Raw genomic sequence first — 27,270 nt, forward strand, 5'->3', positions numbered from 1 at the left:
ATGATTGACAAATTAAAAGAGAATGTTCGGGACACTTGAATATTCAAATTACGAGTATAATGACGCGTTATAATTGGAGAGAATACTCATGTGAAGTCACCTTTACGCTTATCACAGTTGATAAAGTTGTAGACGCAATTCCAAGAACTCCGAAACAAATTGAAAGTCAAACATTATTATGGCCTCATTAATTTGTGCCAAGTTAATCGTCAGTCCACCTAAGGTTATGTGTAGGGTTGCCAATATTCTAGCACTTTATCCAGACTAAAATATGGTTGTCTGGATAAGTTAGATTATTACTAGACTAGCAAAGGAACCGTTTGATTGATGACTATATATAAAAGAACCAATGACTTCATCTCAGATACTAATATTATAAGGTTAGGTTTGTAAGTAGAGATTCGAATTAAAGAAATCTTTTTGTGTTGCAAAGTCCATTTATCGTGAAAGGCTGGTTATATATAAAAATCATACTGCAACGAATAGGAGCTAAGAATCAGAGGAAAATAAGAAAAAAAAAACAGGGAAACTAATCAAATTTGAGGATTTTCATTCGAGGATGTGTGTATGCGTTGCGTGTACTCCTTAACTGCTGAAGCTTTTTTTTTTTATTTTTTTATGAAATAAGGGGGAAAACGAGCAAACGAACAAACGAACGAAACGAAACAAAACAAAAAACCTGATGGAAAGCAACTTCCGTCGCCCATGGACACTCGCAGCATCAGAAGAGCTGCAGGTGCGTTGCCGGCCTTTTAAGAGGAAATAGGGTAATAGGGAAGGGTAGGGAACGGACGACGGAAGTTGCTTTCCACCAGGTGACCCGTTTGCTCGTTTGCCCCCTTTTTTCATACAAAAAAAAAACGTCTTACGTGTTGCCTACCAACGGTTCGGGAACTAACTGGACTTGAAGAACCGGCGTAAGTAACTGTCACGAGGCCACTTTTAGGGCCAAATTCATCTTTTAGGGTTCTGTAGCCAAATGGCAAAAAACGGAACCCTTATAGATTCGTCATGTCCGTCCGTATGTCACAGAAGAGCTGTTCTATTGACAATTGGTAAATAGATGTAGTCTGTGAACCGCATTAAGATTTTGATACAAAAATGGAAAAATTATTAAAAAATTTAGGGGTCCCCATAGGTAGAACTGAAACAAAAAAATTTTTTTTTCATCTAACCTATACGTGTAGGGTATCTATGGATAGGTCTTCAAAAATCATATTGAGGTTTTTTTTCTAATTTTTTGTTTCTCATATAATTTTTTTCTAACTTGAATAGTTTGCGAGAGAGACTCTTCCAAAGTGGTAAAATGTGTGCCCCCCTCCCCCCCTCTAACTTCTAAAGAAGGGATAAGTCTATACCTATATATAATATATATAATACCAACGAAAATTGGTTTGAACGAAATCTATCAAGTAGTTATTTTTTACACGTCATAAATGATAAACCTTAAATAAACTTTCATTAAATCAACTGAAACGTAAAAATCAAAACCCTTTTAATTTCATAAAAATAAACCTTACTGCTGCTGCGGAACCCTTCATGGGCGAGTCCAACTCGCACTTGGCCGCTTTTTTGAAAATTCTGACGAATTTATTTGTCGTGTGTTCTCAGGAACTTCTAAGTAGCAGCCCTGTCGGCGAGGCTGTCGTTACCAGGAAAGCGAATTAGAAGCCTCCGGAAAAACACCGCCATTACAGCTCGTGTTCCTAATTATTCCCGTTTGTCCGACATTTATTTATACTCTATTACTCGGAAACTATGAGCGGAAGTAAATAGCTTACCTTACTTAACTATGTATGTATGAAATAAACGAGATTTATTTAAAATAATATTATCAAAGAATAAGTTTCAGTCAACATATTAATATAAACTGTGATATATTATATAAGCTTCATTTTAAGCCTAAGTCAGCCAAACATCCCGAATAGAATCCCATCTGAATTCATAATCTAATTTACGTTAACATGCCTCTGACCAGCGTTACATAGCCAGAAACGCTCGTTGGGATTAGTCCCACAGTTGGGCAAAGGCCTGCCCCAAAACTTCCATGCTACTTTCTCCTGCGCCAGCCTGGCTGACATGCCAGCTCATCGCGCCATCTTTTCCCAGGCCAGCCTCGACGATGTCGTCCGTCTTCGGGGGCCTACTGTGTTGAGATCTTTGCCCAGCGATCTGAATGTATGCGGCCAACGTAACTCACCCAATCCCACTTAAGCTTGGCCCCAGCCTTGACACAGGCAATCGATCTCAGAAAATCATAATCTTAAAAATTCTGTGGAGCATGTATTCTGAAATTATAATATGAAATTCCTGTCGACCTAAAAATGATAAACACGTTCACGATAATAATTTATGAGTCTGCAAGTTAATGTCGACGTATAAACATGAACCAGCAGTGTCAAAGTTTATTTAAATGGCAGAAATGTGTTTTACGCAACTTCACTATTTTCGGATTGGATTAATAATCTTCTTACATATAAAATTCTCGGGTCACAATGTTCGTTCCCGTACTCCTCCGAAACGGCTTGACCGATTCTCATGAAATTTTGTGAGCATATTGAGTAGGTCTGAGAATCGACCAACATCTATTTTTCATACCAAAAATTATTTATATTGCAAAACAACGTTTGCCGGGACAGCTAGTAATATGTATAAAAGTGAATGTGTAACAGAATGAATATAGAGTAAACGATACGCTATTTAAATAAACATTTCGCTATTTCATGTAAAAACAAATGCAGACGTGAGTGGATGAACACGGTAACTGACAATAACAAAATTGCCGTTTTTTTGCATAAATGTTTTGAAATAAAAAAAACTGTGCATTTTATATGTAGCCAGATACATAAGCGAGGTGATGAAGTAGATTTGAAAATGAGTAAAATTTCCGTATGTTACAAAATGTTACTTATCATGTTCTTTCACTTACGTCTTCAAAAGTGATTCACTTTCATGAAAAAGTGTGACAAAATTACCTGTCACAGGCGTCACAGCTGCCACAAGTCGTGTGAAACTAAATGTTATTAATTGGTTGTGTGGCATAAAATATTTGATAGTGAGTAATGTTGTAACATGCCAACTGGCAGGGTAGCGGGTTCAATACTCTGTGAATCATTGTATAGAGCTGGAAACTCGAGTGGATTTGTGCGTGATAATTTAATGAATTTGAGGGAAAAAGAACGTTATGTAAGGGTTATGTGTATTTAGTTGTCTGTACTGTGTGCTTAGCTTTGTAGAATAGATGTTTCGACCTAGGGTAAAATAGAAACCCACAGAAATTATGCATTTTACGGTTAAAATAAGCCAGAGGCTAGTTTTCCTGTCGGCCTTATTCTATACTAGATAACGCCCGCAACTCCGTTGCGCCAAAACTCGTTTGTCGCGCGGAAACCGTACATTTTTTCGGAATAAAAAGTATCCTATGTCCTTTCCCGGGACTAAAAGTATCTCTATGCCAAATTACAGCAAAATCGGAAGTGAAGAGGAAACAGACAGACAGACAGACAGATAGACAGACACACTTTCGCATTTATAATATTAGTATGGAAGTATGGAAATGGAGGTATGGATATTTTGTGCTAAATTTCATTAAAATTGATCCATTCGTTATTTTCGTGGGATAAAAACCTAAAAATATTAAAAATAATTATGAATTATTTAAATCCAAATCAAATCAAATATATTAATTCATAGTAGCATTTGTGGCTACCATGATATTTTGTAGTATCCGGTTATTCCAAATAAAATCAAGAAAAAAGTCTAAAAAGCCTACAGGCTAATATTTATTTCTGGAGTAGTCTCCAGTCATATTTTATGTCATTATTTTTATCTTCATTTTAATTTATGTTCTTCTGATTGGTTGTCATCGCAAAGACTTTCCAATTTATTTTGTATCCGTGACATAATTTAGCCGTAACATGAACGCAATATCCGCTTCCCCTTAAGAAGTTACGGGGTGGTCCCGGGAAATACTCATTAGAATTTAAGCATTAATATTTATTATGTTTATCACTTTATTGTTATTTATTTTGTTGTGTATAATTAAAATGCATCTCCTAATTTGAATTTATTATCCAAACATTATTTAAGTGTAGGTACTCTTATTAGATTTGTGAATTAATTTTCATTAAAATATTTAAAAAAAAATTATGCCCAATGTCCACATGTACACATAGTATTATGCGAATGGAGTACGGCCATAATTTTTAACTCAATAATTTTAGTCACCTTTAAGTTTTAACTCAATGTTAATTAGATACTTATAGAAAAAAAAATGTTTTAATTTTAGATTCTTGTCTTACAGCCCAATTCTGTCCTTGTCGTTGCAATAGCATAATATGACAGCAGCAGCCCTATTCTCTACCGAATACCGATCCATGCTGTCGCTGCTTTATAATAGCGTAGAGCAAAATGGAACCAATAACCTAGTCCATAAAGTGGCAAAATCTTTGAAATGTTGTCGGTCGCGGTCGTTTTCGTCTAGGATCGGAAAGCCACCATTTCATTCCTAACGTATACGCCTTTATAATAAAAACGTTCAAAATCTCTCAATTAATAGATTTAAAAAAGTTGTTAAAGAACGTTTGTGTACCAAAGCGTACTATAAAGTTACTGATTTCATGAATGATATAAAATGATACACCATGGCAGTAAGGTCGCCCCCTGCAGAGCTGTTTCTGTATAATAATATGTGTATTTTATTTGACACTGTAATTTTATATATTTTTTGTAATTTTCTATATTTTTAGTAAAAGATGGCCCCGTGCGAGTTTCTTACGCCGGTTCTTCTCGCCGTGTTAGTTCCCGAACCGGTTTTAGGCACCATTGTAGTCCCGACGTTCAGAGAATATTTGAAAAAAATTATTCTGATAAAAAAAAATGTAATACAAAAAAGTTTAACCGCCTCTCAATTGTTTCAGGTGTATCCCACAGCCGGCAATACGTGCTGTTCCGCCTGGGCCGGCGCGTGCCGGTGCCGATCAAGCAGTTCGCGGAGTCCGGCCGAACGGACGCGCTGTCGTCCGGCCCGGGCACCATGGACGTGTTCGGTGCGCCGGCGATCACGCAGGGCGCGGGACGGACGGAGGCGGAGTTCTTCGTTGACGGGAATCATTCTAGGGTGAGTTGAAGCTGGCAACGCACCTGCAGAGAGGCTTCTGATGTCTCGAGTATCCATGGGCGACGATAGTTGCTTATTTTATTAAAAAAAGCAGTTGCACCTGCTCCACCCCTGATGATGCATTCTAGCCTTCGATCACATATAATATATTCTGACCCCTGTTAAAATACATCATCATCATGTCAGTGATGCCACTTAAGTGAAGTTAAAGGGCCCCAAGTGGCCCAAGAGCCACGTACATTGGACAACCAGAGTTCCATTATTTTATTAAACCTGCGGGGCTAAAATGGTCGCTATGGAGAATCATAATATGATTCATTTTTTTAAATCGCAAAATGGTCACTGCTTGCAATTCATGACGTCTAGTAATTCGTAGTACTAATTTTACATTCGTCAGTTTGACAGTTTTGACAATTCATTTGCTGAATTGATTGAGAGGAATTGCTAAATGTGACCAATTGACCATTTTAGTCCCACTGATCTCGCAATGATTCTATTGAATCTTGAATGTTAAAACAAAATTGTCTTTTAATGTAGCTATGATGGAAACGCAGTCCATTACATACATAATTAATATTCAAAAGCTAATTTGTTTTACTCCATGACAAATTTGACCAATTCATACAAACGCGGAGGAATGACCATTATTATAACAATTTAAATGCTAATGTCATGATAACCGCTGAATCAAAGTCGTTATCATGTTCCGCGAAATCGACAATGAACTGAAATAATGTATGATAATATATGCGACTTCGATGTACATGAAATTTTGATTAATCATATTCCAAATTCAATTATTCTGTATGTCTAATGGTATCAATGCCTCTTAATCACCATTGCTTTAACAATGAACACAATAGAAATATACACAGTGGACAATAATATTATTCGTACTTGAACAACTTAATATTTTGTAATGCATTCACTAGTTTCAATAGCGAAGTGACATATCGATAATGGGATTTGACAAAGATGTCAAAATATCGCAAACCGAAGTTATACAGAGCAAAACACTGCAATATCACGTCCCATCCGTGTAAAACTTATCTTTAAAAGCATTACCGCCACCTATAACATGATCTTAATTAACATTACCATAATTAATGTTCCTCTCATCCATATCTAATGAAAACTTACTTTTTACTCATTTAATCAAGAGGAGCGATAAGGAGGATGACCAAAAAATAAAAGAAGATTCAAAGAACTGTCTTTCTCAAAGCATTGGATATTCTTTGAGTGCGGGGCCACATTACTCTGGTGCATTGCGTTGTACAAACGAAATGACGCATTGTACGCAACATAGTTGCGTTGCGGCTACGCACGTATGACGTCGTATACACGTAATACAATACCATAAAGTTAATATACCTAGCGGAAAAGAGAAACAAAGGCCTGAGCAAGAGAGATGTCACTATCAGTAACACTGCGTAGTAAAAAGAAACGTGTGATACACGTTACGCACGTTGACAATTTAATCTCATAGAAATTATCTTCAATCATGCTTGTGTAAGTGTATACGTACATATATTTTTACACACAGATGAAACCAATTTCGGTTTCGTTTGACAGCTCGAGATTGTTGCTCTATTCCGCTAGGTATATTAACTTTATGAATACAATACATAAGACGGTTACAGCGCCATATTTCATAGTTCATACACTCTCCTACATAATCAGAAATGATTTATCTTCTGTACGTAAATCCATAAAAAATCTCATTCAACAGTGTAACGCATCAATGAGGCATATTATCCATACTCATATTATTATTATTATAAATTCGAAAGTGTGTTTGTCTGTTTGACTGTCTGTTAACTCTTCAAACCCTCTACCCGCCCAAACTCGAAACTGCTAAACCGATTTTGCTGAAATTTGGCATGGAGATTTTGAATCCCGGACTTTTTATCTCGAAAAATGTACGGTTCCCGCGCGATATACCAGTTTTGGCGCAACGGCGGTACGGGCGTCTTACCATATTTTTTAAAGACGTCGGAGCACTGCCGCTGCGGTGACATACCAAAACACTTAAAACGCAAGCAATGTGGCTTCGCTCTCAAGCTCAAGAAGTTCCTTAATATTCCCTCACTAATTGTAAGTGGCCCAGTTTAAAGTTTCTTGGAGCACGCCGCTCAAGGAAGCTTTAAAAAAGTTAAAAATCAAACCTCCAAGTTTTAAACAAACTTCTTCAAAGTTTATCAGGCTGACCGTTTTTACCTCTAGTTCGTATATTTTGGTGCCAATCTCAAAGAAAAGTATCGGTAGTTTACACATAATATATAACTAGCTGTTTGACCGAGCTTTGCTCGGTATCCGATGAAAATGACATTTTCTAGAAATGATTCCTAGCTAGATCGATTTATCGCCCCCGAAACCCCCTATATACTAAATTTCATGAGAATCGTTGGAGCCGATTCCGAGATTCATATATAAGATATTTGTCACAATGTAATATTGACTACATCTCATCTCGTCTAATTTTTGTCGCATACGCACGCTGTACTTCATCTGTCATTAGAACTCATTTTATCTGTAAACAAATTTTATGGAAGTACAAAAAATGTCACAAATGCTGTTCTGTTGGTGAGTCTATAAAAATAAATCCATACTAATATTATAAATGCGAAAGTATCTCTGTCTGTCTGTCTGTCTGTCTCGCTTTCACGCCAAAACTACTGAACCGATTGCAATGAAATTTTGTACACAGTTATTCTAGAGTCTGAGAAAGGACATAGGCTACATTTTGATGTGGGAAAATATCTTATTTCCATGAAAATATCGATGAAAATGAATTCGCATTACGCGTGGCCAGCGCTCATCCCGGGGGTCCTGGGTTCGAGTCCCGCAGGCGGAACAAAAATTTTTAAATGTTCCTGGGTCTTGGATGTGTATTAAAATAAAATTTCAAAAATCTTAAATATATTTTATGTATAATATTATAAAAAATCCAGGAATATATCGATGCAATGAACATTTTAGTTCTAATGCGATTCAACAGATGGCGTTTTATTTTTTACTTCATTGTAACATAGAACTAATCTTACTTATTAGTTACTAGCTGTTGCCCGCGACTTCGTCCGCGTGGACTTCAGTTTATAAGGCGCGATGTCAACAAAATTGGTGTCAAAAGCTTTTATAAAAAAAACCCTGGTACCCCTTAAATCAATACATCTGTCCAGTGTGCACACAATAAGTATTTCATTTTTATATTAAACTTTATATTTTATGCCAAATTTTAAAGCTTATTTAGCCCCCAATTACACAGCTTTACCCATAAACTATTTATCATTGATAGGTTTAAGGTTACGTCACTGCACAGATAAAGTACTGAGTTATTTAATACCGTAGAATAGATATAACAATCGAAAAAAATTACGAAACTTAAATGTAAGATAATACCACCTCTTATAGTAAGACTTTTGAGCAAGCGTCAGCGCGATGTAGAAGACGCACGGCGCCATCTATTATGAATTTTTGGAACTAACTTAATTTGAACAAATTTACGCATTTTCACCCCCTGACAACCCTTTTTTCCAGTAAAAAAGTAGCCTATGTCCTTTCTCAGGCTTTAGACTATCTGTAAACAAAATTTCATTACAATCGGTTCTGTAGTTTTGGCGTTTGGCGTGAAAGCGAGACTGACAGACAGACAGACAGAGATACTTTCGCATTTATAATATTAGTATAGATTATGTGCACACTGCACAGCTGTTTTTGGGTATTTTGATTAATTAAGGGCCGCGCTACACCGGAATGGCAGCGGCGAGGCGAGCACTTTCAGCGCTGCCATTCCGGTGTAGCGCGGCCCTAAGAGGGGTACCACTTACCAGGGTTTTAAAAAGTTTTTAAATTTGACAAAAATTTTGTTGACACCGCGCGCTATAAACTAAATTCCACGCGGACGAAGTCGCGGGCAACAGCTAGTAAATAAATAAATAAAAGGGATCTTCTAAGAAGGGATCTCTATATATAGTTTATCAAAATCGGTTTAGCGGTTTAATCATGTAGAGATAACAGGACAGACACTATTTATTATTTCATTAAACAACATTGCATACTAAAATTTATGTAAATTTGGCGGTATATTGGACGCTGATAAGACTTAAGCACTTGTGTATTATCCAACAAAAAATCACGTATGGAGTTATGAATGCGGTCATTTTCTTCAGATAATATAGAACAAGACTACATTCATAACTCAACACAAATGTTCTGGGTTAGTACACAAATGCATAACAGCGACCAATTTGATAATATTGATCCCATTCCAAGTAATTAGATCCAGACTTGAAGGTTCGGTGCCTTGAATTTCAATCACTTTAAAGTAGCTTATTTTACAGCTTTTTTTTATCAGATTTGAATTTAAGTTACATTAATCCATGCTAAGTCTATCGGTAAGTGTACTGCCGGACGGATACTTAATGGAAATTCATTAATTACTTAAAAACGCAAAGAGGTTTCTTTTCATAATTTTATTTTTTTCTGATTTAAAAAAGGAGTCTTCCTTTAGATTTTGCGTTTGTATTTTGAAAATTCAGTAGATAATAATTATGATATTAAAACAAGTGTTGCATTAATAACGGTTTTTAACTTTTTATTAATACTCCCTAACGCTGTGTCCTCTAGCGTTTTTAGACTCATGTATTGCTATTCTCAAGACAAAAACTTTTTAATCATCATTTATTCGTCACCTCAATTCGTAGACCCTATGAAATAAGATGACATTAAAAAAAAAACGTTGATAAAATCTTTATGTACCAACAATTCATGGCCGAGGTGACACTAAAGGTTGGTTAAAGGTACAAAAAAATAATAATTATAAGCGCCTCTCCCAAGCCTGTTTAACAAAAATCGCATATCTACAATTCACTCGACGGAAATGTGTAATCAACATTTCAATTAAGCGTGCACTCCCAGCACCTATCGATACAAACGAACAAAAAGCTATAAAGCGGTAAATTACCAAAATTGGTCACAACTGGTAATAAAACGGCGATGCTCTATAAATTCCCCCTTTATTACTCGATCCTACTTTATTTGCTTGACGTTCTGTAATTATTGACTCATGGTGTTTTGCATTTTCGTTTTCCACTTCGTTGTGTTTTCTGTTCAATTTCGTTTGTTGTTTTACTGTTAAGGGTTGATTCAGACAGCAACGCGACGCGTAGATGCATTTGAATCTGAATTGACCCTTACGGTTTAACTGCTGTCGATGGCGAAATGACAAGTTAAATTAATAATTATATTTGGTTACGTTATTTTAAGGTTTTTTCTTTTAAGTATGGCGATACCAACATTTTTAGAATATTTCCTTTATTATAGTTAAAAATACATCGATACATCACAATGAAATCATATTATGTACTTTTAACTGAGAAAGGTGTGTGTCTCAAAACAAATTAGCTTAGGTATTATGACGTGGGAGAGCCATGCTTCGGCACGAAAGGTGCCGGCTCGACCGGAGAAATACCACGGACTCACAGAAAACCTGTTTACCGGAGGCCCAATCCTCTACCCTTTTCCCTTCCCTACCCGCCCCTATAATTTCCTCCCGGTAGGGGAGGAACCCCTATTACCCTATTCCCTCTTAAAAGGCCGGCAACGCACCTGCAGCTCTTCTGATGCTGCGAGTGTCCATGGGCGACGGAAGTTGCTTACCATTAGGTGACCCGATTGCTCATTTGCCCCCTTATCTCATAAAAAAAAAACACACGGAACTTCTATGAAGTTTTATGCCACATCTCATGTTTTTGACTACATCGTTGTTCGTTATGTTACCAACGTGAATTATTTTCCCATGACCATCAACTAAACGTAGATTAAGCCCATCTTCCAATAAATTGTCTACAGTTAATCAATTGATTTAGGTGTCTGTGATGGCTCGTATGGTGCCGTCTCCTGACTGGTTCATCGGAGTCGACAGCTTCGATCTTTGCGTTGACGGCAACTGGCTCGACAGCATCACTATAGAGGTATTTACAATATAATTTATTTACTTAATTTTATGTACTAATTATGTAATTTCTAGATGTTATGATTTCAAAAATAATCCAGTTTCATATCATCATTAAAATAAAAAGGGTCTCAAAAGGGGTATAGTACACCCAAAAATAGATGTTTTACATCTAAGAATGTTGATTTTATAGGGAAAATGTTCGAAAGACATCAATTACTGTTTTTAAAATACCATGATTGCTAATTTAATTGCTCAACATTTACCTTCAATTTAGTATCAAATTATTTAATTCTTGCTATAAACAAGCCCTCGTCGGAGGGATTTGCTAATTATTTACAATTCAAAGTGAAGAGTTTGTTATCCTGTTATTTTCCGAAGAGAAAACGAATTAATCAATCTAGAGATACCTTTCCAGGAAGGATGCCTTAGATCATTTCGTTACATTTTAGATTGCAGATAGACTAACTTTCTCGGAAGACTTATAATAATTTAATAACTACGAGTTTACATTGTACGCTTATTCTGCAAAGTAGTTTAATATTTTATTATTTAAGGAACACATGAAATATAAGCGAAGAATTTGTCGGTTGTTTGTTTAGAGCCATTCATTTGATTGCGAATTGCTAGGCTTTGTCTTGTCCCTCGGGCATCCTGAAATCATATCAAAGCGACTTTTGTGGTTGCCGCTGTCGATCCTCATTACACCGGTATTATAGTGGTTTGCAAATTAGTATGCTTGATAAAAAAATAGTTAGTATTTATTATCAAAGTCTACCCGACCGACCCGTTACATAACTTTATTAAGGTGACGCGGCGTTAAAGTACAAAACCGTGTTGGATATGTTTTAGATTGCTTGTTTTCTATGAGAGGCCAGCCCGGCCTCTCATAGAAAACAAGGAATGGAACAGCAAAAAATGGAAAGGGCGTAGCGACAAAATGGTTTTTGTTGCGTAATTTAAAAACCATAAATACATTTCATATAAGCTATGGGCAAATTAAAGTGTATGCTTGAACCAATTTATGTACAAATTTTGGAAGCTTAAATCATTCTCCTTTGTTGGAAAAATGGGAATCCCTGTTTACAGAGGTATTTTTGATGGATTATTCTGTATTATAAAAGTTGAGCAATCGTGTTATGCTATATGTAATTCAAAGACAAAGACATGGTGAATACTGACAATGAACTATAATTTCTTAGCTTTAGTCATTGCTGAGAAAAATCGATATCGCTACAGCCAAATTATCAAGGCGTCGCCTTAATAATTAGTACTATTTTCACCACATTATTTAATGCTCACACTGCTTAAATCTTCTCTAGGCTTACACAATTATATTTCTATCGGTCCAGCCGTTATTGATTTAACGTTAGCAAGACTACGATTATACCAGAATCATTTTTTGTGTAACCAACCGCAATCGATTTTCATTTAAGAACCTAATCTCGTTAGATAAAAATAACTTACAGTAGGGATAGATAAGTAGTAAAAACTATTACTAAACCTACTGTACTTACAGGTGGATCCGTTAGACGCGGGCACCGACAACGGGTTTACCTTCACTGCACCGAACTGGCCAACAGCACCCCAGGGGGTCGCGTACCGCATCACTTCCAAGTACCCCTCTCACCCCGCTGGGTCGTTCTTCTACCCACACCTCAGACGGCTACCCCCGATAGCTACTTTCCAATTTATCAAGGTATGAAGTAAATAAGTAGACGCGGAGGCGGAAGCCTCGTAAGATTCTTCGCAGTTCTAAAAATTGTTCAGACAGATCAGTGAGGATAGTACTATTTATTGATCTATGGATTTTGGATATGATCGAATATAGTAATTAGATGAAAGCTATAAATAAATTTTTAAATTTTTAAATGGAACGTAGTCAAGCTGACTCCTCGCATATTAGCAACAGTCAGTCAAACTCCATATTTATGTTTAACTTCATCATCATAATCTAAAATTTCTTCTAGCTCCGCGAATATGAGCTGTCGGAAGTGTTCCATCGGGACAGCGATGAACGGAAATACGATGTATTGAACTTGGATAAGCTGAACCACAACAGCATAGACATGCCGGACGGAAACCGCGCGTTGAATATAGCTGAGGAGGTGGAACGAGAGGAGGCGCCGAGGATCTACGCTGATGGATCTCTGACTACTCCAGACAGCGCGTACTCTTATTATACTTTGTGAGTAAATATTTAGTGGGCACCTTTGTTTCTTATACACTAAACATTTTGGACAAACTCGTTTAGTCAGTTTTCTTTTGTTTGATAATGAACAGCGTTAAATATAACGCAAGAATAAAAGATGGTACATATACGCCTGCATGGAGCTTAATCAATAGGCTAAACTCTATAGGTTAAGCTTAACCAATAGGTTTAGGTCCATACAGGAGTAGGTCTCTACATCTACCATGGCCAAAGCATATTCAATAGCCAGGATGACTTTTCTTTCAAAATAACTCCGTACAACTAATATTTCTCATCATAGGACGAACAACACAGTATCCACGGAGGAGCCTCGCTCAGCCAACGAGCTGCCCACAGCCACCACGGCAGCTGACCGGTCAGCGCTGCGCAGCATGGCTCGCCGGTACAGAGCGCGGCGCAGGCGCCCCAGGCCAGACAGTGCAGACCCCGCGCAGAGGAGGAAGCGAAAAAGAGCAAGTGAGTTACCATGAATCACAATTTAGCTGGAATTTCCAGATAATTTCAGATATTTAGCTCACGATTGATTGGTTGCGACCAGAGAAATGTTTCTATATTTCACGATTGTTCCAATTATGACCAAGGAAAAATGCCTATCTGGTGTAGTAGCAGACGCTTTTTGCAGATTGTCTGATTCTTTATTAAAACAGGGGATTGATTGGAATAGCAAAATTAGCTTTTTCACAATGACCATGACTTAACTATGCAATTATTTCCAGGACTACTAGACTGCCGCGTATCAGAATGGGGCGAATGGAGCCCGTGCAAGAACGACGGCAGCTGCGTGGGTTCCGCGCTGCGCACGCGCCGCATCATCCGTCGGGCGAGGCCCGGTGGCAGCGCCTGTCCCCCCACAGCCCAATCCCGCTGGTGTGCCACAGACTGCTCCCACGACGACTGGCGAAACAACCTCACGTAATTCCATTTTCAAATTCCAGATTTTTTCAATTCTCAGTTTCCTGTTACTTTTGTCTCTGTGTCTCCGTCCAAATTTTCGTTCAGCTGTCGACCCTATTCGATGTAAATTGGCGTGTAAAAATATGTACAAATAAAAGACGATCGTCAACATTCTAGAAATTTGCTGCGAGGATTGTGGCACATCAATTATTTCATGTATTTTAAGGCGAGTGTCGCATGCGATATTTTATCGAAGGGTTGAATTCCTCGATATCGTAGGAAAGTTACAAGACTCGAACTCTGTGTATCGTTGGATTAGATGTAATATATTGTAAGTATAGCAGATATCGAAACCACCTCATTTGCCTTTTCGAAGTCGCTAGAGACTTTACCTACAATAGTCCGCATGGGTAGTCAATTAGTAGAGATCAGTAAAGATACATATCGCTTAAGTCTTCACGTTCGTGGCGGTCAATCATGTAGCAAGGGCTAGGGGGAGAAAAAAATTAGGGGGTGAAAATATATAGACATAAAAACATTATTAAAAACCATAGATTTTAATTAGAGGGAAACTAAAAATACAAACTGGGAAAATCCTAAGGTATTGTAAAAAAAAATATTTTAAAGGATGGTAAACTTTAACCGAGGTGGTGAAAATTTTTGTAAAATACAAATTACTTTATAAAATAAGTATTACTTATACTTAACAATTTCATGGAGTGAATGTGTATTTTTGTTGGTGAAAATGGTGTGAAAATATGTTGAAAATAAACCCCTCCCCAGCTCTGTCCCTTCATAGCCCATTTTAGTCGTATTCCAAAGATGCAGCTTTTATTTTTAATACGTTAAAGTGAAAAAACTAAAAATGTCTGTTCAAAATCAATTTTCCGTGGTCAACCGAAGCCGTGTTAAAAGAAAGCTTATTTTGACAGTATAGGACTGATAGCATTGATGTTAAATAATGTGGATTCACGGAAAATGATGTTGAACGTTTAATTAAGTATGTATCTAGGCTAGGTCGATATATCAAAGCCTTCTGTGAAGATAACCTTAACATTAAACTAACATTTTATTGAAAACTTTGAATTCTTTACCATCTGCCAAAGATTAAATAATTACTAGACTTGTTACAAATAACAATAATAAATATGAAACCTACTAAACGACATTGTACTGAAAAGGAATGGAAGTTGTTTAAAAGTCTATTTGTTAGTTCTTAATGCTTTTAATACATACCTATTCGAATAAGGAGCGTTTTAATGGTATTCTGTTTTAATATTTAGCTTATCCTTTAACGAAAATTTGTATTTCAATGCCAAAGAGGAAAGAAATGATAATGTAAAATAATAAAGTAAAAACTGTTGTTTCAAACACAGTTGTTACAGGAAATACAAGTTATTTTATTGTTCTTTTAAATTTTCAACTGTGCTTGATGTTTTAACAATAATATTATGCAAAATAAATCAATAAGGTAAAATATTATTTTCTTTTATACCTATCTAAGTTTAATCGAAAAGAGTGGTCCGTTATATTAAAATATGGTTTTTGAAGTTATTATATTTCACAAAGGAGGTTTGATACCCTATCCTTTATGGGTAAAACCACAGAATCCATGGAAAAGTAGGTCACGGGGAAGCGGAATGGGTATATCTTCCTTCCTTATCTCCCATCCGGGTTTACCGATACAGCCATAAGGTTTTTATTACTTAAGTGCCATAGTATGTTTTTCTTTAAAGATACGTGAGATTATTTAAAAGACGTAAAAGTACTGTGTATCTAAATGCGAGTATATCGTTGTTTTGAAGTTTTTGTGTATCTTGTAAAATGCGCTATACCTCCTGAATTATTTTGCTCCAAAACATGAGTTCATATAAAATATTTAATTATCCTAATATGGGGTAAGAGGGTCTACATGATTAAAGATTTATAAAAAAATTGTGTTTCTTTTGGCCCCAAAAGAAAATAAAGACCCTCTGACCCCAAAATTATTTTTGGTAGCAAATCTAATAAATGTTCGAAAAATAATTGTTTTAACTACCATACCTACTGAAATAACTTGAAAATGTAAAATTGAATGTTAACCTTAGTGTATAATGAGTACGTGTATTTTTTACAGTGTAAATTATTCTGATTTAAATAATAAAATATAAAATTACATACTTGACTTTCATTTTGAACCTAATAATCCTAGAGAAACAAGTCAGTTTTAGACCAAAAGAGCTATCTTATATCTAGAAAAACTATAAAAAGCAGTAAGATTATTCTTATAATTTCTTATTGTAGAGTCGTAAATTGTAACAAGAATAAATTATGAAAATCATCAAATTGTTTGTGACTAAAATTTCCAATCTTAGGGTTTACATAACGTTTTGTAAGGGCTAAGATAAAAAATAGCTTAGCCGAAAATCGGAATTAGAGCTAGCTAGTGTTTCACTCAAATGGCCCTTTCACATGGCACCACCGCCACGGCGGCGATTCTTGTCCGTGAAAGGCCCATAGAAATACAAGGATGAGTAAGCGGCACGGCGGCGGCACCGTGTGTAAGTAGCCAGGGTTGATTCCATAGACTTATTTATATACTGTCGTAGTTGATTCAGACCGCAACACGACGCGTAGATGCATTTCTAAATTAGTATGGATTTTGACGCAATTGAAATCTGTCAAATCCATATTAATTTAGAAATGCAGTTTCAATTTGAATTGACCCTTAAAGTGCTAAAAGCAGGTTGGTTTGTTGCGCCAAAATCCGTTTATTATGCGGAGACCGTACATTTTTTCGGGATAAAAAATATCCTATATCCTTTCCAGGGACTCAAAGTATCTCTAGGACCTAAGTATATCAAATTTCAGCAAAATCGATTCAGCGATTTGGGCCTGAAGAGGTAACAGACAGACATACACACAATATTAGTATGAATTTGGGCCATGATTGTCATGTTGATTGCGCAGATGGAACAGCGTCAACAAGGGTTTACCCTGCTCCATCTATGTGCCAACATAGAGACTAAATTATTATGCTTCAGTATAATGTAATCTTTAACCAAAAAAAATAATCCATACTAATATTTTAAAAGCAAAAGTGTATATGTCTGTCTGTAACCTCTTCACGCCCAAACAGCTGCTAAACCGATTTCTCTGAAATTCTTTGTGGAGATACTTTGAGTCCCGGGAAAGGACGTTGGACCCTGTTTATCCCACGCGATTATCGAATTATGGCGCAACGGAGCGGCCGTCATCTAGTTAGTTTATATTTCACAGAACTATAGTGACTATTGTAGTACACTATAGACTATAGTAGCTGTACCATGAGTGTAAAGCTATAGTATTTATCGATACTCGATACCGACTACTGTAAATTTTTAGTATGGCAAATTTTACAGCGCCTCTAGCGGTTACTTGCGGAACCAAAATCGCCATACTAAATATTTACGTAGTCGGTATCGATTATCGATAAATACCATAGCTTTAAACTCATGGTAGAGCTACTGAACAATCTACAGCTGCCTGTACAAGTAAACTACGTAACACCATATAACACTAACCTAACCGAACGCGTTACTAAGTTTAATGAAGTTACTGTTAGTTCATCCTTTCGGACGTCAACTTTGTGACTGTTACAGAGTACAGCCGGGGAAATGTGTGCTTAGCATACTGACAAACTTTATACTGATCATTCCGATAAGGAAAACTGCTAACACAAACACAAAAGTTAACGTATACTTAAAATATTCTAGTATTTTTTTTTGTTACAAATTTTGCAAAACACACAAAAAAGGATATTGGCTGAAAACCCGTAGAGGTATTTAAGCATTAAAAAATAAAACCATTACTACGCGGTCATATAGATTCCCCTTTCTGAAAGGTTGAAAATGCTACTTGATAATTCAACAAAGAAATAACCAATTAACAGAAAGAAAGGTAATCAATTATCATCGCTTCCCACAAAATCATTAACATTGATACAAAATAAAATTTTATCTGATAAACTCTCATATTCAGCTGCAGAATTTTAAACTTTAAACTTCACACAAAAGAGCTATTTTCGTTTGCACTCCAACTGCACTAACTCTCCCTCTCAAAGTGCTTCAAGTCTTAATTCCCGGCGATTACAACAATTCGGCCCACTTCTGTAGGGTTGCCAGCAAGTAGTTTTTTCATTGGAAAAAGTTTCATTTGCAGATTTATATTCGTGTAAATTTTTTAGCATGTTGAGAGTTTTAGTTTACTATGGTGTTATTCTTAGCACGCATTGTTGTGACGCCTCGTGGTCCAGTGGTAAAGGACGTAGGTTCGGAGGTCGTGGGTTCGATTCCCGCGTTGGAAACATGTTATTTCCAAGTTTAGTTAGTACAATGCAAGCTGATCACCTGATTGTCTGTCACGTAAGATGAAGAAGAAGTCCATGCGTCGGATGGGCATGTAAAAATGACGTTGGTCCGGCAGCTATGCCTATGACATAAGTTCCCGAACCGGTGGCAGGCACCATGTAGGAACTTCTGAAAATATTTGAGTTTTCAATTGATGTTCCTGATACAATCTGAACACTTCTTTATTGATTTTGATAATTTTTCTGGTGGCCCAGGGGCTGCTTTGCCAAGAAATGCGTGAAACCGCTTACAAGAACCTCTCAGTATCCAGGTTTATATCTTTCCGATTTTTCATATCTTCTTCTATGAAAGTCATACTTAATTTGTTCATATTCACGAATATTATTTAATTGAAATAAATTCAAATATGCGTGAAAAATAGATTTTTTCACATTTCACAATATTCTGTCTATACAACTTTTTAACGACGTCCTGAACTACGTGGGGTTTGTGGGACCCCAGCACACTTTGTGTACGTCTGTTCGTTGCATAGGTGAAGAAAATCCTAAACTTCTGCCGCCAAACGGTAAGGCAACGTCTTAACTCCAGCTACATAAAGCGTCAAAAAAATCACATGAATTTTAAAAAAGTTATGAAATTTTTTGTACGTCTGGGGTTTGCCAGACCCCACGTGGTGCACGGAGGGTTAAGGGCTGTGTGCCAGCCCTATGGGGGTACTTTACCTACTTTCGCACAAAGTGATGACCTCGCAGGGTTTCAACAGCTTCATTAGAATGTTGCAATTAAAACTCTTCAACTTTTTCGTATTTCCTTATCTCTACGCGAGAAATTTATGGCATAAGTTATATCTACGGAAAGAGTTGAAATACTTTATGAAGTAGATGATAATATGAGAGATAGAGTACTGAGTTATGAACTTATGACAAAAAATATATACAAAAACATTTTTTTTTTGTTCTAGTGTAGTTTTTTTTTTTAGATTAGCAATAAATAATAATTAAAATACTGATTAATATACTGTGGTCAAAAATGTCGACTATGTGCTACGCAAAAACAAATCTTGCCACTATGACATAAAGTAAGTTATCACGTGCGCAATTTTTCAGAATTTACGTTATTTATAACGTAAAGAGGCGTCCGTTACTGAGATAGTGATCTTTAATTTCCTGCGCGTCACTCCCACTCTAAATTATCGTAAAGACAGATAGGGATTAAGTTAACTAAAGATAAAGTCTAGAAATTTCTAGTTCTTAAATAGGGAAAAATAGCTCATGTTTTAGCCCGGCCGCACATTGTCCGAATTCTGATCAGAAACAGTTGAATTTCGCCGGACCGCCACCCCGCACACTATCCGAAATATCCTTCCGGCGAGTTCGAGCTCACTCGGCTCAGTACAAAATGTAAGAGACAGCGCGGACGTCCAACTGTTTCGTATCAGAAATTTCGGACAATGTGCGGCCGGGCTTAATCTAGGTTTCTGTATAAAACATACTAGATTAAGGCGGGGATTAATCTCAATCAAAAACGATAACCTTGCACACAACCAAAAACCAAGCGTATTCGCATCGCAATAAGATTCATTTTAGCTTAGCATAAAACTGTAGGTTCTCGGGCGGATCTTCTCTATTTTTCATGTTTTTTTTAAATATCTTTGGAAATAAATATTAAGAAACAAAATTGTTCGGTTAAAGAATTTTTAATATAGATTTGCTAACAATTTATTCAAATAAAATGTACAATTATCCTAGTTAATACTTATATTTCGATGAAATAGAGTTTTTTCGGAGGGAAGTTTGTAAATTAATTACAGCCAAAGTATTACGTTTTATTAAAATGTTTATGGTTTAAGGTATTTTACATATTGTGCTTTATATCTCATATTTTTTTAACACTTCGTTATTATATTGGAACTAGGTAAACCGGGAGTCACGGAATAACAAATTGGGGTTTATCCTCGCCTTAAGAGCCTGCGACAGCCAGACCTTCCTTTGTTTTATAAAGCTGAAAGCTTACAAGTTTGTAACCACAGAGGTAATACCGACCAGCAACTATGAAATTTCGGTCGCGGCTGCTTTAGGAGGTATCGAGTTCTGAAGGTCTACCTGACTTTCGAGAAAGAGTAAGGTAAGTGTCAAAACGAGACCCCTCCACTTACCGCGAGGAATATAAGCTATCTTTACTCTTTCTCGAAGGTCAGGTAGACCTTCAGAACTGGATAGCTCATAAAGTAACCGTGATACTCCATAGTTGCTAGTCATTCTTACCAGAGATAAAAGTAAGGTAAAGTTCACAAACAGGTAATCATTCAGCTTTACGAAACAACAGAAGGTCTGGCCGTCGCAGGATCTTGGTCCATGCCCCTTTTATATTAAATTTATTTAAACAAGGAATAACTATAAAAGGTCAACTTTATCACAGCGAAATTTTAATATTTATACGCTTCGCAATTATCTTAATTATAAGACAGTAAACTATAATAATTATTTCATTTTATAATAATGTTCCTTTTGAACACTATTTTTTTGTATTTTGAATACTTTGGTTAAATATTGGATTAAAAAAGTATATTATGATCAAAGTTAAGGAACGGGTACGAACATTATAATTTGATCGAAAAACCTTTTAATAAGTAGGACTTACGATTTGTTTGGCATTCAGCCAAATTAGACGAAATCTCAAAATGTCCCAATACAACACCGAAATTAGGCCAGTAATTTTACCACACCTTTTGGGAGTAATGAGTATATTATTGTATACCATGTCTCTATGCAAGTATCATTACAATATTTATGTTTATTACAATTGCTATGTTATGAATAAAGTTATATTATGAAGTATGGTAATATGTGGAATATTTTAATCATGTCTAAGTATCCATTTTCAAGATCTATATTCCACATCAAACAAATACATCACTTATATTGAAAAATGGTTTAATTACAACAAATAATATTAAATAACAAACAATTTGGAGCCTCATTAAAATGTTTATTAGGCGCCCTCGACGTCCCAGTTGTAGAGAGCTCTCAAACAAAGTTGGCGGTTTTATTCAATTATTTCCACTATAATTTGATTTAAAAATGTTAAAATGTGTCTAGTTGAGAGTGCTTTGAATTTAATGCAGTTTAAGCCAAGCGTGCAGTGATTTAAGAGGGCAAAAGGACAGATGAATCATTTGATGGCATTACCGTCGCCTCGTCTATATGACTCGTGACTGGCAATCCAAGATAGCAAGTAAGCCAGCAACTTCTTACGGCCGTTCCCAATATTGGATCTATCTCTGGTTTTGCCCTACTAGAGATATGAATAGCTCAGATTAGACATTAGAGACATATTTTATTTTATGTCAATTGTGAGCTATTCTTATCTCTAGTAGGGCAAAACCAGAGACAGTACCTACGTAGATGTATGCGACGAAAAAATCTTGCGCGCGCGTCACCGCTCGCTTGTGAGTCCCTTGTGATCTGCCCCTTTAAAGGGGTACTTACAGTTCGATACCTAAAGGCGCTAGTGGGACAGGCCTGCTTTAACCAAAGATTTGACATTTTGCACTGTAGTTATGGTTAAAGTTACAGTTATAGTTAAAGTTAGTTGGTGCAGCCCAACCTTAGTAATCACAATATTATGTTATGCTCATGTCCTATATTATAAACTTAATTATAATACCATGATGATTGATAATAATCAAATTTAATTTTAATAAATACTCAGCACTAAGTTAATTAACGTAGACGATAGAATCTAAAAATGTAGCACGTATTAAAAATTAAAATATTAATAAAAATTCAAGTATCAAGACTAGATAAGGGCGCGCTCAGACCGGAAGTCGCGTCCGCGCGGCCGAACATTATTCATGCGCCCATCCGGCCGCCACAACTTCACAGAAATTGCCTTATACGCTCACCAAAATGCACGCTAATTTGAGGACTCGGGTGTATACAATTTCGGACTTGAATATACTCGGATTTTTCAAGTACTCCTTTGAATGTATAACATGATACTGAAATTATACTCAGTTTTCGAGGAGAATATACGGAATATTTAAAAATATGTCTTTGAATATCTCACTTGAAACGTCTTGTATGTAAATGGCGTGTATATTTTATGAGGCGTATTTAATGTTACGAGCAGCAAGAAAATAAGGGAAATGTTACATTTTACAGATACCAATCACAATTTCAACTTTAAGTTACTTGTCCCATCCAATGTCCATAAATTAATTATGAAATAATTACGTTTAAGGCAAAGTAGTTAAAAAATCTTCTCAAGTCGGCAAAACATGGCCACCCAATTAATATTATCAATGGCTTTTAATGCAGCATTATATTGAGTAATTTATTAGCGGATCCCGGAGAGGAAGTCTTTTGTATGCTGCGGAAATCAAAATTTAATTTGCAAGTATCAAAATCTTTTGTTGTTCTCTATTCGTTAGAAACGAACGAAGATAAAATTTTAATCAGCTTACTTTGAATTTGTCGAGTTTAATTAAAAAATCAACATCAATCAGAATTAGGCTCTGTTGTTAATTTAGGAGCTGCTAGGTATTTTGTTACCAATCAGGTTGTAATAAAAAATGTACACTTTTATTATATTAGCGGTATATAAATAATACCTATTATATTATGTTCAATGATTTTGTATTTTAAAATATACTTACATCAAAGTTGTTTCACGTAGTCTGCCTTATTTAATATTCTAATTTCTAAAACCTTCAAACATACGCAACGAATTGTCATCCAATTTGCAATATATCTATATAATATAAAGCAATTGGAGAGCCCTATCCCAGAAAGTAAATTTTGGTGGTCACGTCCCTCAGCCATGAGGATACGACTAGGAAGGAAGAAAGGATATATATAAAAATGGATTTTCAATTGTGTTAGTAACGCTAAAACTCGAAAACGGCTGAACGGATTGGGCTGATTTTAGTCTTAAGATATTCGTAGAAGTCCAGGGAAGGTTTTAAAGTGACAAGAAGTTCACCGGGACAGCTAGTTTGATATAATATCTTATATATAAAATTCTCGTGTCACAATGTTAGGCCGCATACTCCTCTGAAACGGCTTTACTGATCTTAACCAAATTTTATATTATGCATATTCAGTAGGTCTGAGAATCGGCTACTGGGTACTTTTTATATTGATAAGTGCATTTGTTGAATAAATAATAGTAAATTATTACAACTCGAGACTGACAGCGACCATTGTTTGTGCGACGGGATAGCGATGGACGTTGCCATGGTGACATACTTATTTAGTCTCTTCAATAAAATAATACGGGCGAAATACTTTATATGGCAAAGAAACGTTTGCCGGGACAGCTATATATTATATATTAATATAAGTGTTTGTTTATCCATACTAATATTATATATGCGAAAATGTATCTGTCTACTACCTCTTTACACCCAAGCCGCTGAACCGATTTTGCTGAAACTTGGTATGGAGATACTTTGAGTCTCGGGAAAGGATCCTATCCTATGTGCTCTCCCGGGATTCCATACCAAGCAGACATTTCGCATTCATAACATCAGTATGGATGTAACATAACTTTTCGGCACATCGCAGACGATAGACTGTCCGTGACGCACTTTTTAGTCCGTGGAAATAGAAAGTATGCAATTATATGCAGTAACGCACACGACGCGCAGCGCGGACGTGCAGCGCGGACGTGTGCGTTACTGCATATAATTGCATACGTTCTATTTCCACGGACTAAAAAGTGCGTCACGGATAGTCTGTCGTCTGCGCTGCGCCTAAAGATCATTTGAATGTTAAACGAGCAAAGCCGATACATTACAATAATATCGTTAAAAAAAATACTTTCTTTCTATTGAATATGCTCCGAAATGCTAAACTAATTTTGATGAAAACACACAATTATAATCATCACGGGAATCATCATCATCGGCTTAGCATAACAATGATACATGTACAGAGTAATGGAATACATTAGTCGCATAATCTTATAGGGTTTCTGATGGGATTGTCCAATCTTAGTTATCCATATTAATTGTGTATGGAATTCAATTGTGTATTAGAATTAATATAGTTATATTTTGCAAGTATGTTTGTTAATCTGTTTATTATGATTTTTACAAGAAATGCCCTTATAATTTTTATTGATGGCGTATAATAGGTTCATCTAGCCATGACCCTAGTCTGCATAATATTATATAAACAACACATCTTAAGAGTCCGGGTGCTTTATAATTTCTCATACGAGAATATTTACCATAATATTTATGTTATTATTCAGCTTAAGATAGTAATTAGCTAGGGTCCTGTACAAAGATCCACTGCAAAATATTTACATACCAAAAATATGAACGATTACAATATTTACATACTAAACTGTAATCGTTCATATTTTTTGGTATGTAAATATTTTGCACTGAATCTTTGTACAGGAACCTAGGTAATTAGTAATTACTATCTTAAGCTGAATACTAACTCAAATATGGCAAATATTGTCGTATGGGAAATGATCTTGGTATTACATTTGTATAAGAATTACAATGGGACCCGGACTCTTAAGAATTAAGTCTTGTAAAATGAAAATTTTTATATTAGGATATTTTCAGTTGCAATAAAATACACTTATTTTTAAAAAGTTCTAGAAACATCAAAATTGTCTATGTTGCTTTTATGATTAAAGGTATTAGGTACGTATTTTTAATGGTCTTAATGAAGCAGAATAAAAAGCAATCACTGAAGCATCTTTAGACCAATTTAATCTAACGTAGAAAGTTCTAGAATCTAGATTAATTGAAGACATGAGTGATGAGTGGATGAACCAAATAAGTAACAATTTAAAAACTGTCCTTTTTTGCATTAAGGAAAGCTTTAGGGCCGGGAAATGATTTAAAGTTAAAAAATGTGGATTATTTTTTATATCAGCTAGATGATGAAGTAGGTAAGTTACAAGATTTGTTCAAATTATAACGGAAAAAATGAGTTGTTGTTCTTATGTTGTAAAATGTTAGGTACCCGCTTCTTCCACTCATGTCTTTAATTAAGGCTGGACAAGACGGAGTATGCACGTCGTTATCATGTCAGAGACCTTTAATTACTGTGGACTATACACTATAGTGACAGTAATTATTGTCTAATGACAGTCCACTTGCAGTTTATTGTGAGTTATTACAAGAGAATGTTGGAACTCTACTACTAAACATGGAATTTGACTATATAATATATAGCTTGTACAGGATCTCTTACTCGTAAAATATCGTTTTGTACTCTAACGGCCGTTCCCAATATTTGATCTATCTCTGGTTTTGTCACAATTGACATAAAATATATGTCTCTAATGTCTAATCTGAGCTATTCCTATCTCTAGTATGGCAAAACCAGAGATAGATCAAATATTGGGAACGGCCGTAAGGAACACTTTAGAGTAAATTGTTCCTTAGATAGAGTCTAAGGAACAATTTACACTAAAGTGTTCCTTTACGTAATAATGGACGCTTTTAAGATTTTTTCGTGGAATGATACTTAAATGTCATTCCACAAAAATGCGTATTGAGTTATGATTTATGAAAGTAACTAGTTCATTTAGAACAACAGCTGAAGACTGAATTTATAATTAAACAAAAAAAAAATTGGGCTAATACACAAATGCTAAACAGCGACCACATACCGTTCACTTTGTACATAGTAGAGCTGAAAGAGTTAAAAGAGACACATACACAGCTTGTATTATCACTTAGATTTACAACAGCCTGTACATTGTACAACGTCCACCTTTTTATAAGCCATGTGAAAGGATCGTATTGTTGCAATGTGAATTAACCCTAAGGCAAACTCAGTTATAAGCTATAACAGCTGTCGTTTCTTCAATTTGTTTTGATATTGATTTATAAACATAAATTGTAATGAAATAAATTTCCAAGAAAGATAAAATCAAACTAGACTAGATAATGATAACGGAGTAAGCAAACATAACTTAGCAAATACAGCCATATTTATTGCGAACGAAAGTGCTCAAGTACATTCAATATTCATAATACCAAACTTACCTTTAATATAAAAGATGCTTACATAAACGAATTCGTATCCTATTGCCAAGAAGTTAAAGTACAATTTGCTGTGGGAACGCGTGGGGTATATTCATTTTAGACTGTCATAACATTGTTTATCGAATATTGTCTAAATGTTCGTGTTCTCAAATGGTATCATAAATTCCATATTTTTTCAGTGAAAAAGTTTCAACTACATTTTATTTATATGGTACAAGCTCATACTTAACGATCATCATACATAACGATCATTAATCAAAACATAATTAAAGGCAGTTCGAAAATAAGAACATAATCAGAAAGCCGGTACTTCCATGTACTATCAGAGAAGTTGATTCCTATGCAAATCGGGGAGCTAAGTAGTTTGGTCGCGTTACGTCAAACCCAGCCGACAGATCACAATTAACATTGAATTGACATATTCGACCAAATAACGTTGGTCTGTCAATTGCATAGGAATCAACTTCCTCGATGGTACAAACTTTGAATCAGAGTCGTCCAAAGACTTCTATTTAAATAGAATTCTTTGGAGTCGTCAAAATGGATTCTATAAGTTTCGATAGCGAAGTGGATTTGACATAGCGCTTCACATTTTTTTTAATGTCATGACGGATGAGTTACATGATACGACAAATCCTATACATTCTTGATATTTAATTTCTCTACCGAAACTAACGAATTATTTTCCTAATCTAACCTAACCAGTTCCGCTCCGATAAGCATTTTGACTAGACAACATATGGC

General features: G+C 35.7%; 1 protein-coding gene across 1 annotated transcript in view; it reads left to right on the forward strand.

Moving 5' to 3' along the window:
• Positions 1-16,335, forward strand: part of LOC121733659 (spondin-2) — a 57,770-nt gene extending 41,435 nt beyond the window's left edge. Inside the window, exons 3-8 of the mRNA XM_042123983.1 lie at positions 4,920-5,119; positions 10,987-11,091; positions 12,592-12,771; positions 13,043-13,260; positions 13,565-13,740; positions 14,001-16,335. Of these exons, the coding sequence (XP_041979917.1) occupies positions 4,920-5,119; positions 10,987-11,091; positions 12,592-12,771; positions 13,043-13,260; positions 13,565-13,740; positions 14,001-14,200 (1,079 nt within the window). The 3' untranslated portion in view covers positions 14,201-16,335. The remainder of the gene's footprint in view (positions 1-4,919; positions 5,120-10,986; positions 11,092-12,591; positions 12,772-13,042; positions 13,261-13,564; positions 13,741-14,000) is intronic.
• The last annotated feature ends 10,935 nt before the right edge of the window (positions 16,336-27,270 follow it).

Source organism: Aricia agestis, chromosome 14 (assembly GCF_905147365.1).
Source record: "Aricia agestis chromosome 14, ilAriAges1.1, whole genome shotgun sequence".
In the NCBI taxonomy this organism is placed as follows: Eukaryota; Metazoa; Arthropoda; class Insecta; order Lepidoptera; family Lycaenidae; genus Aricia; species Aricia agestis.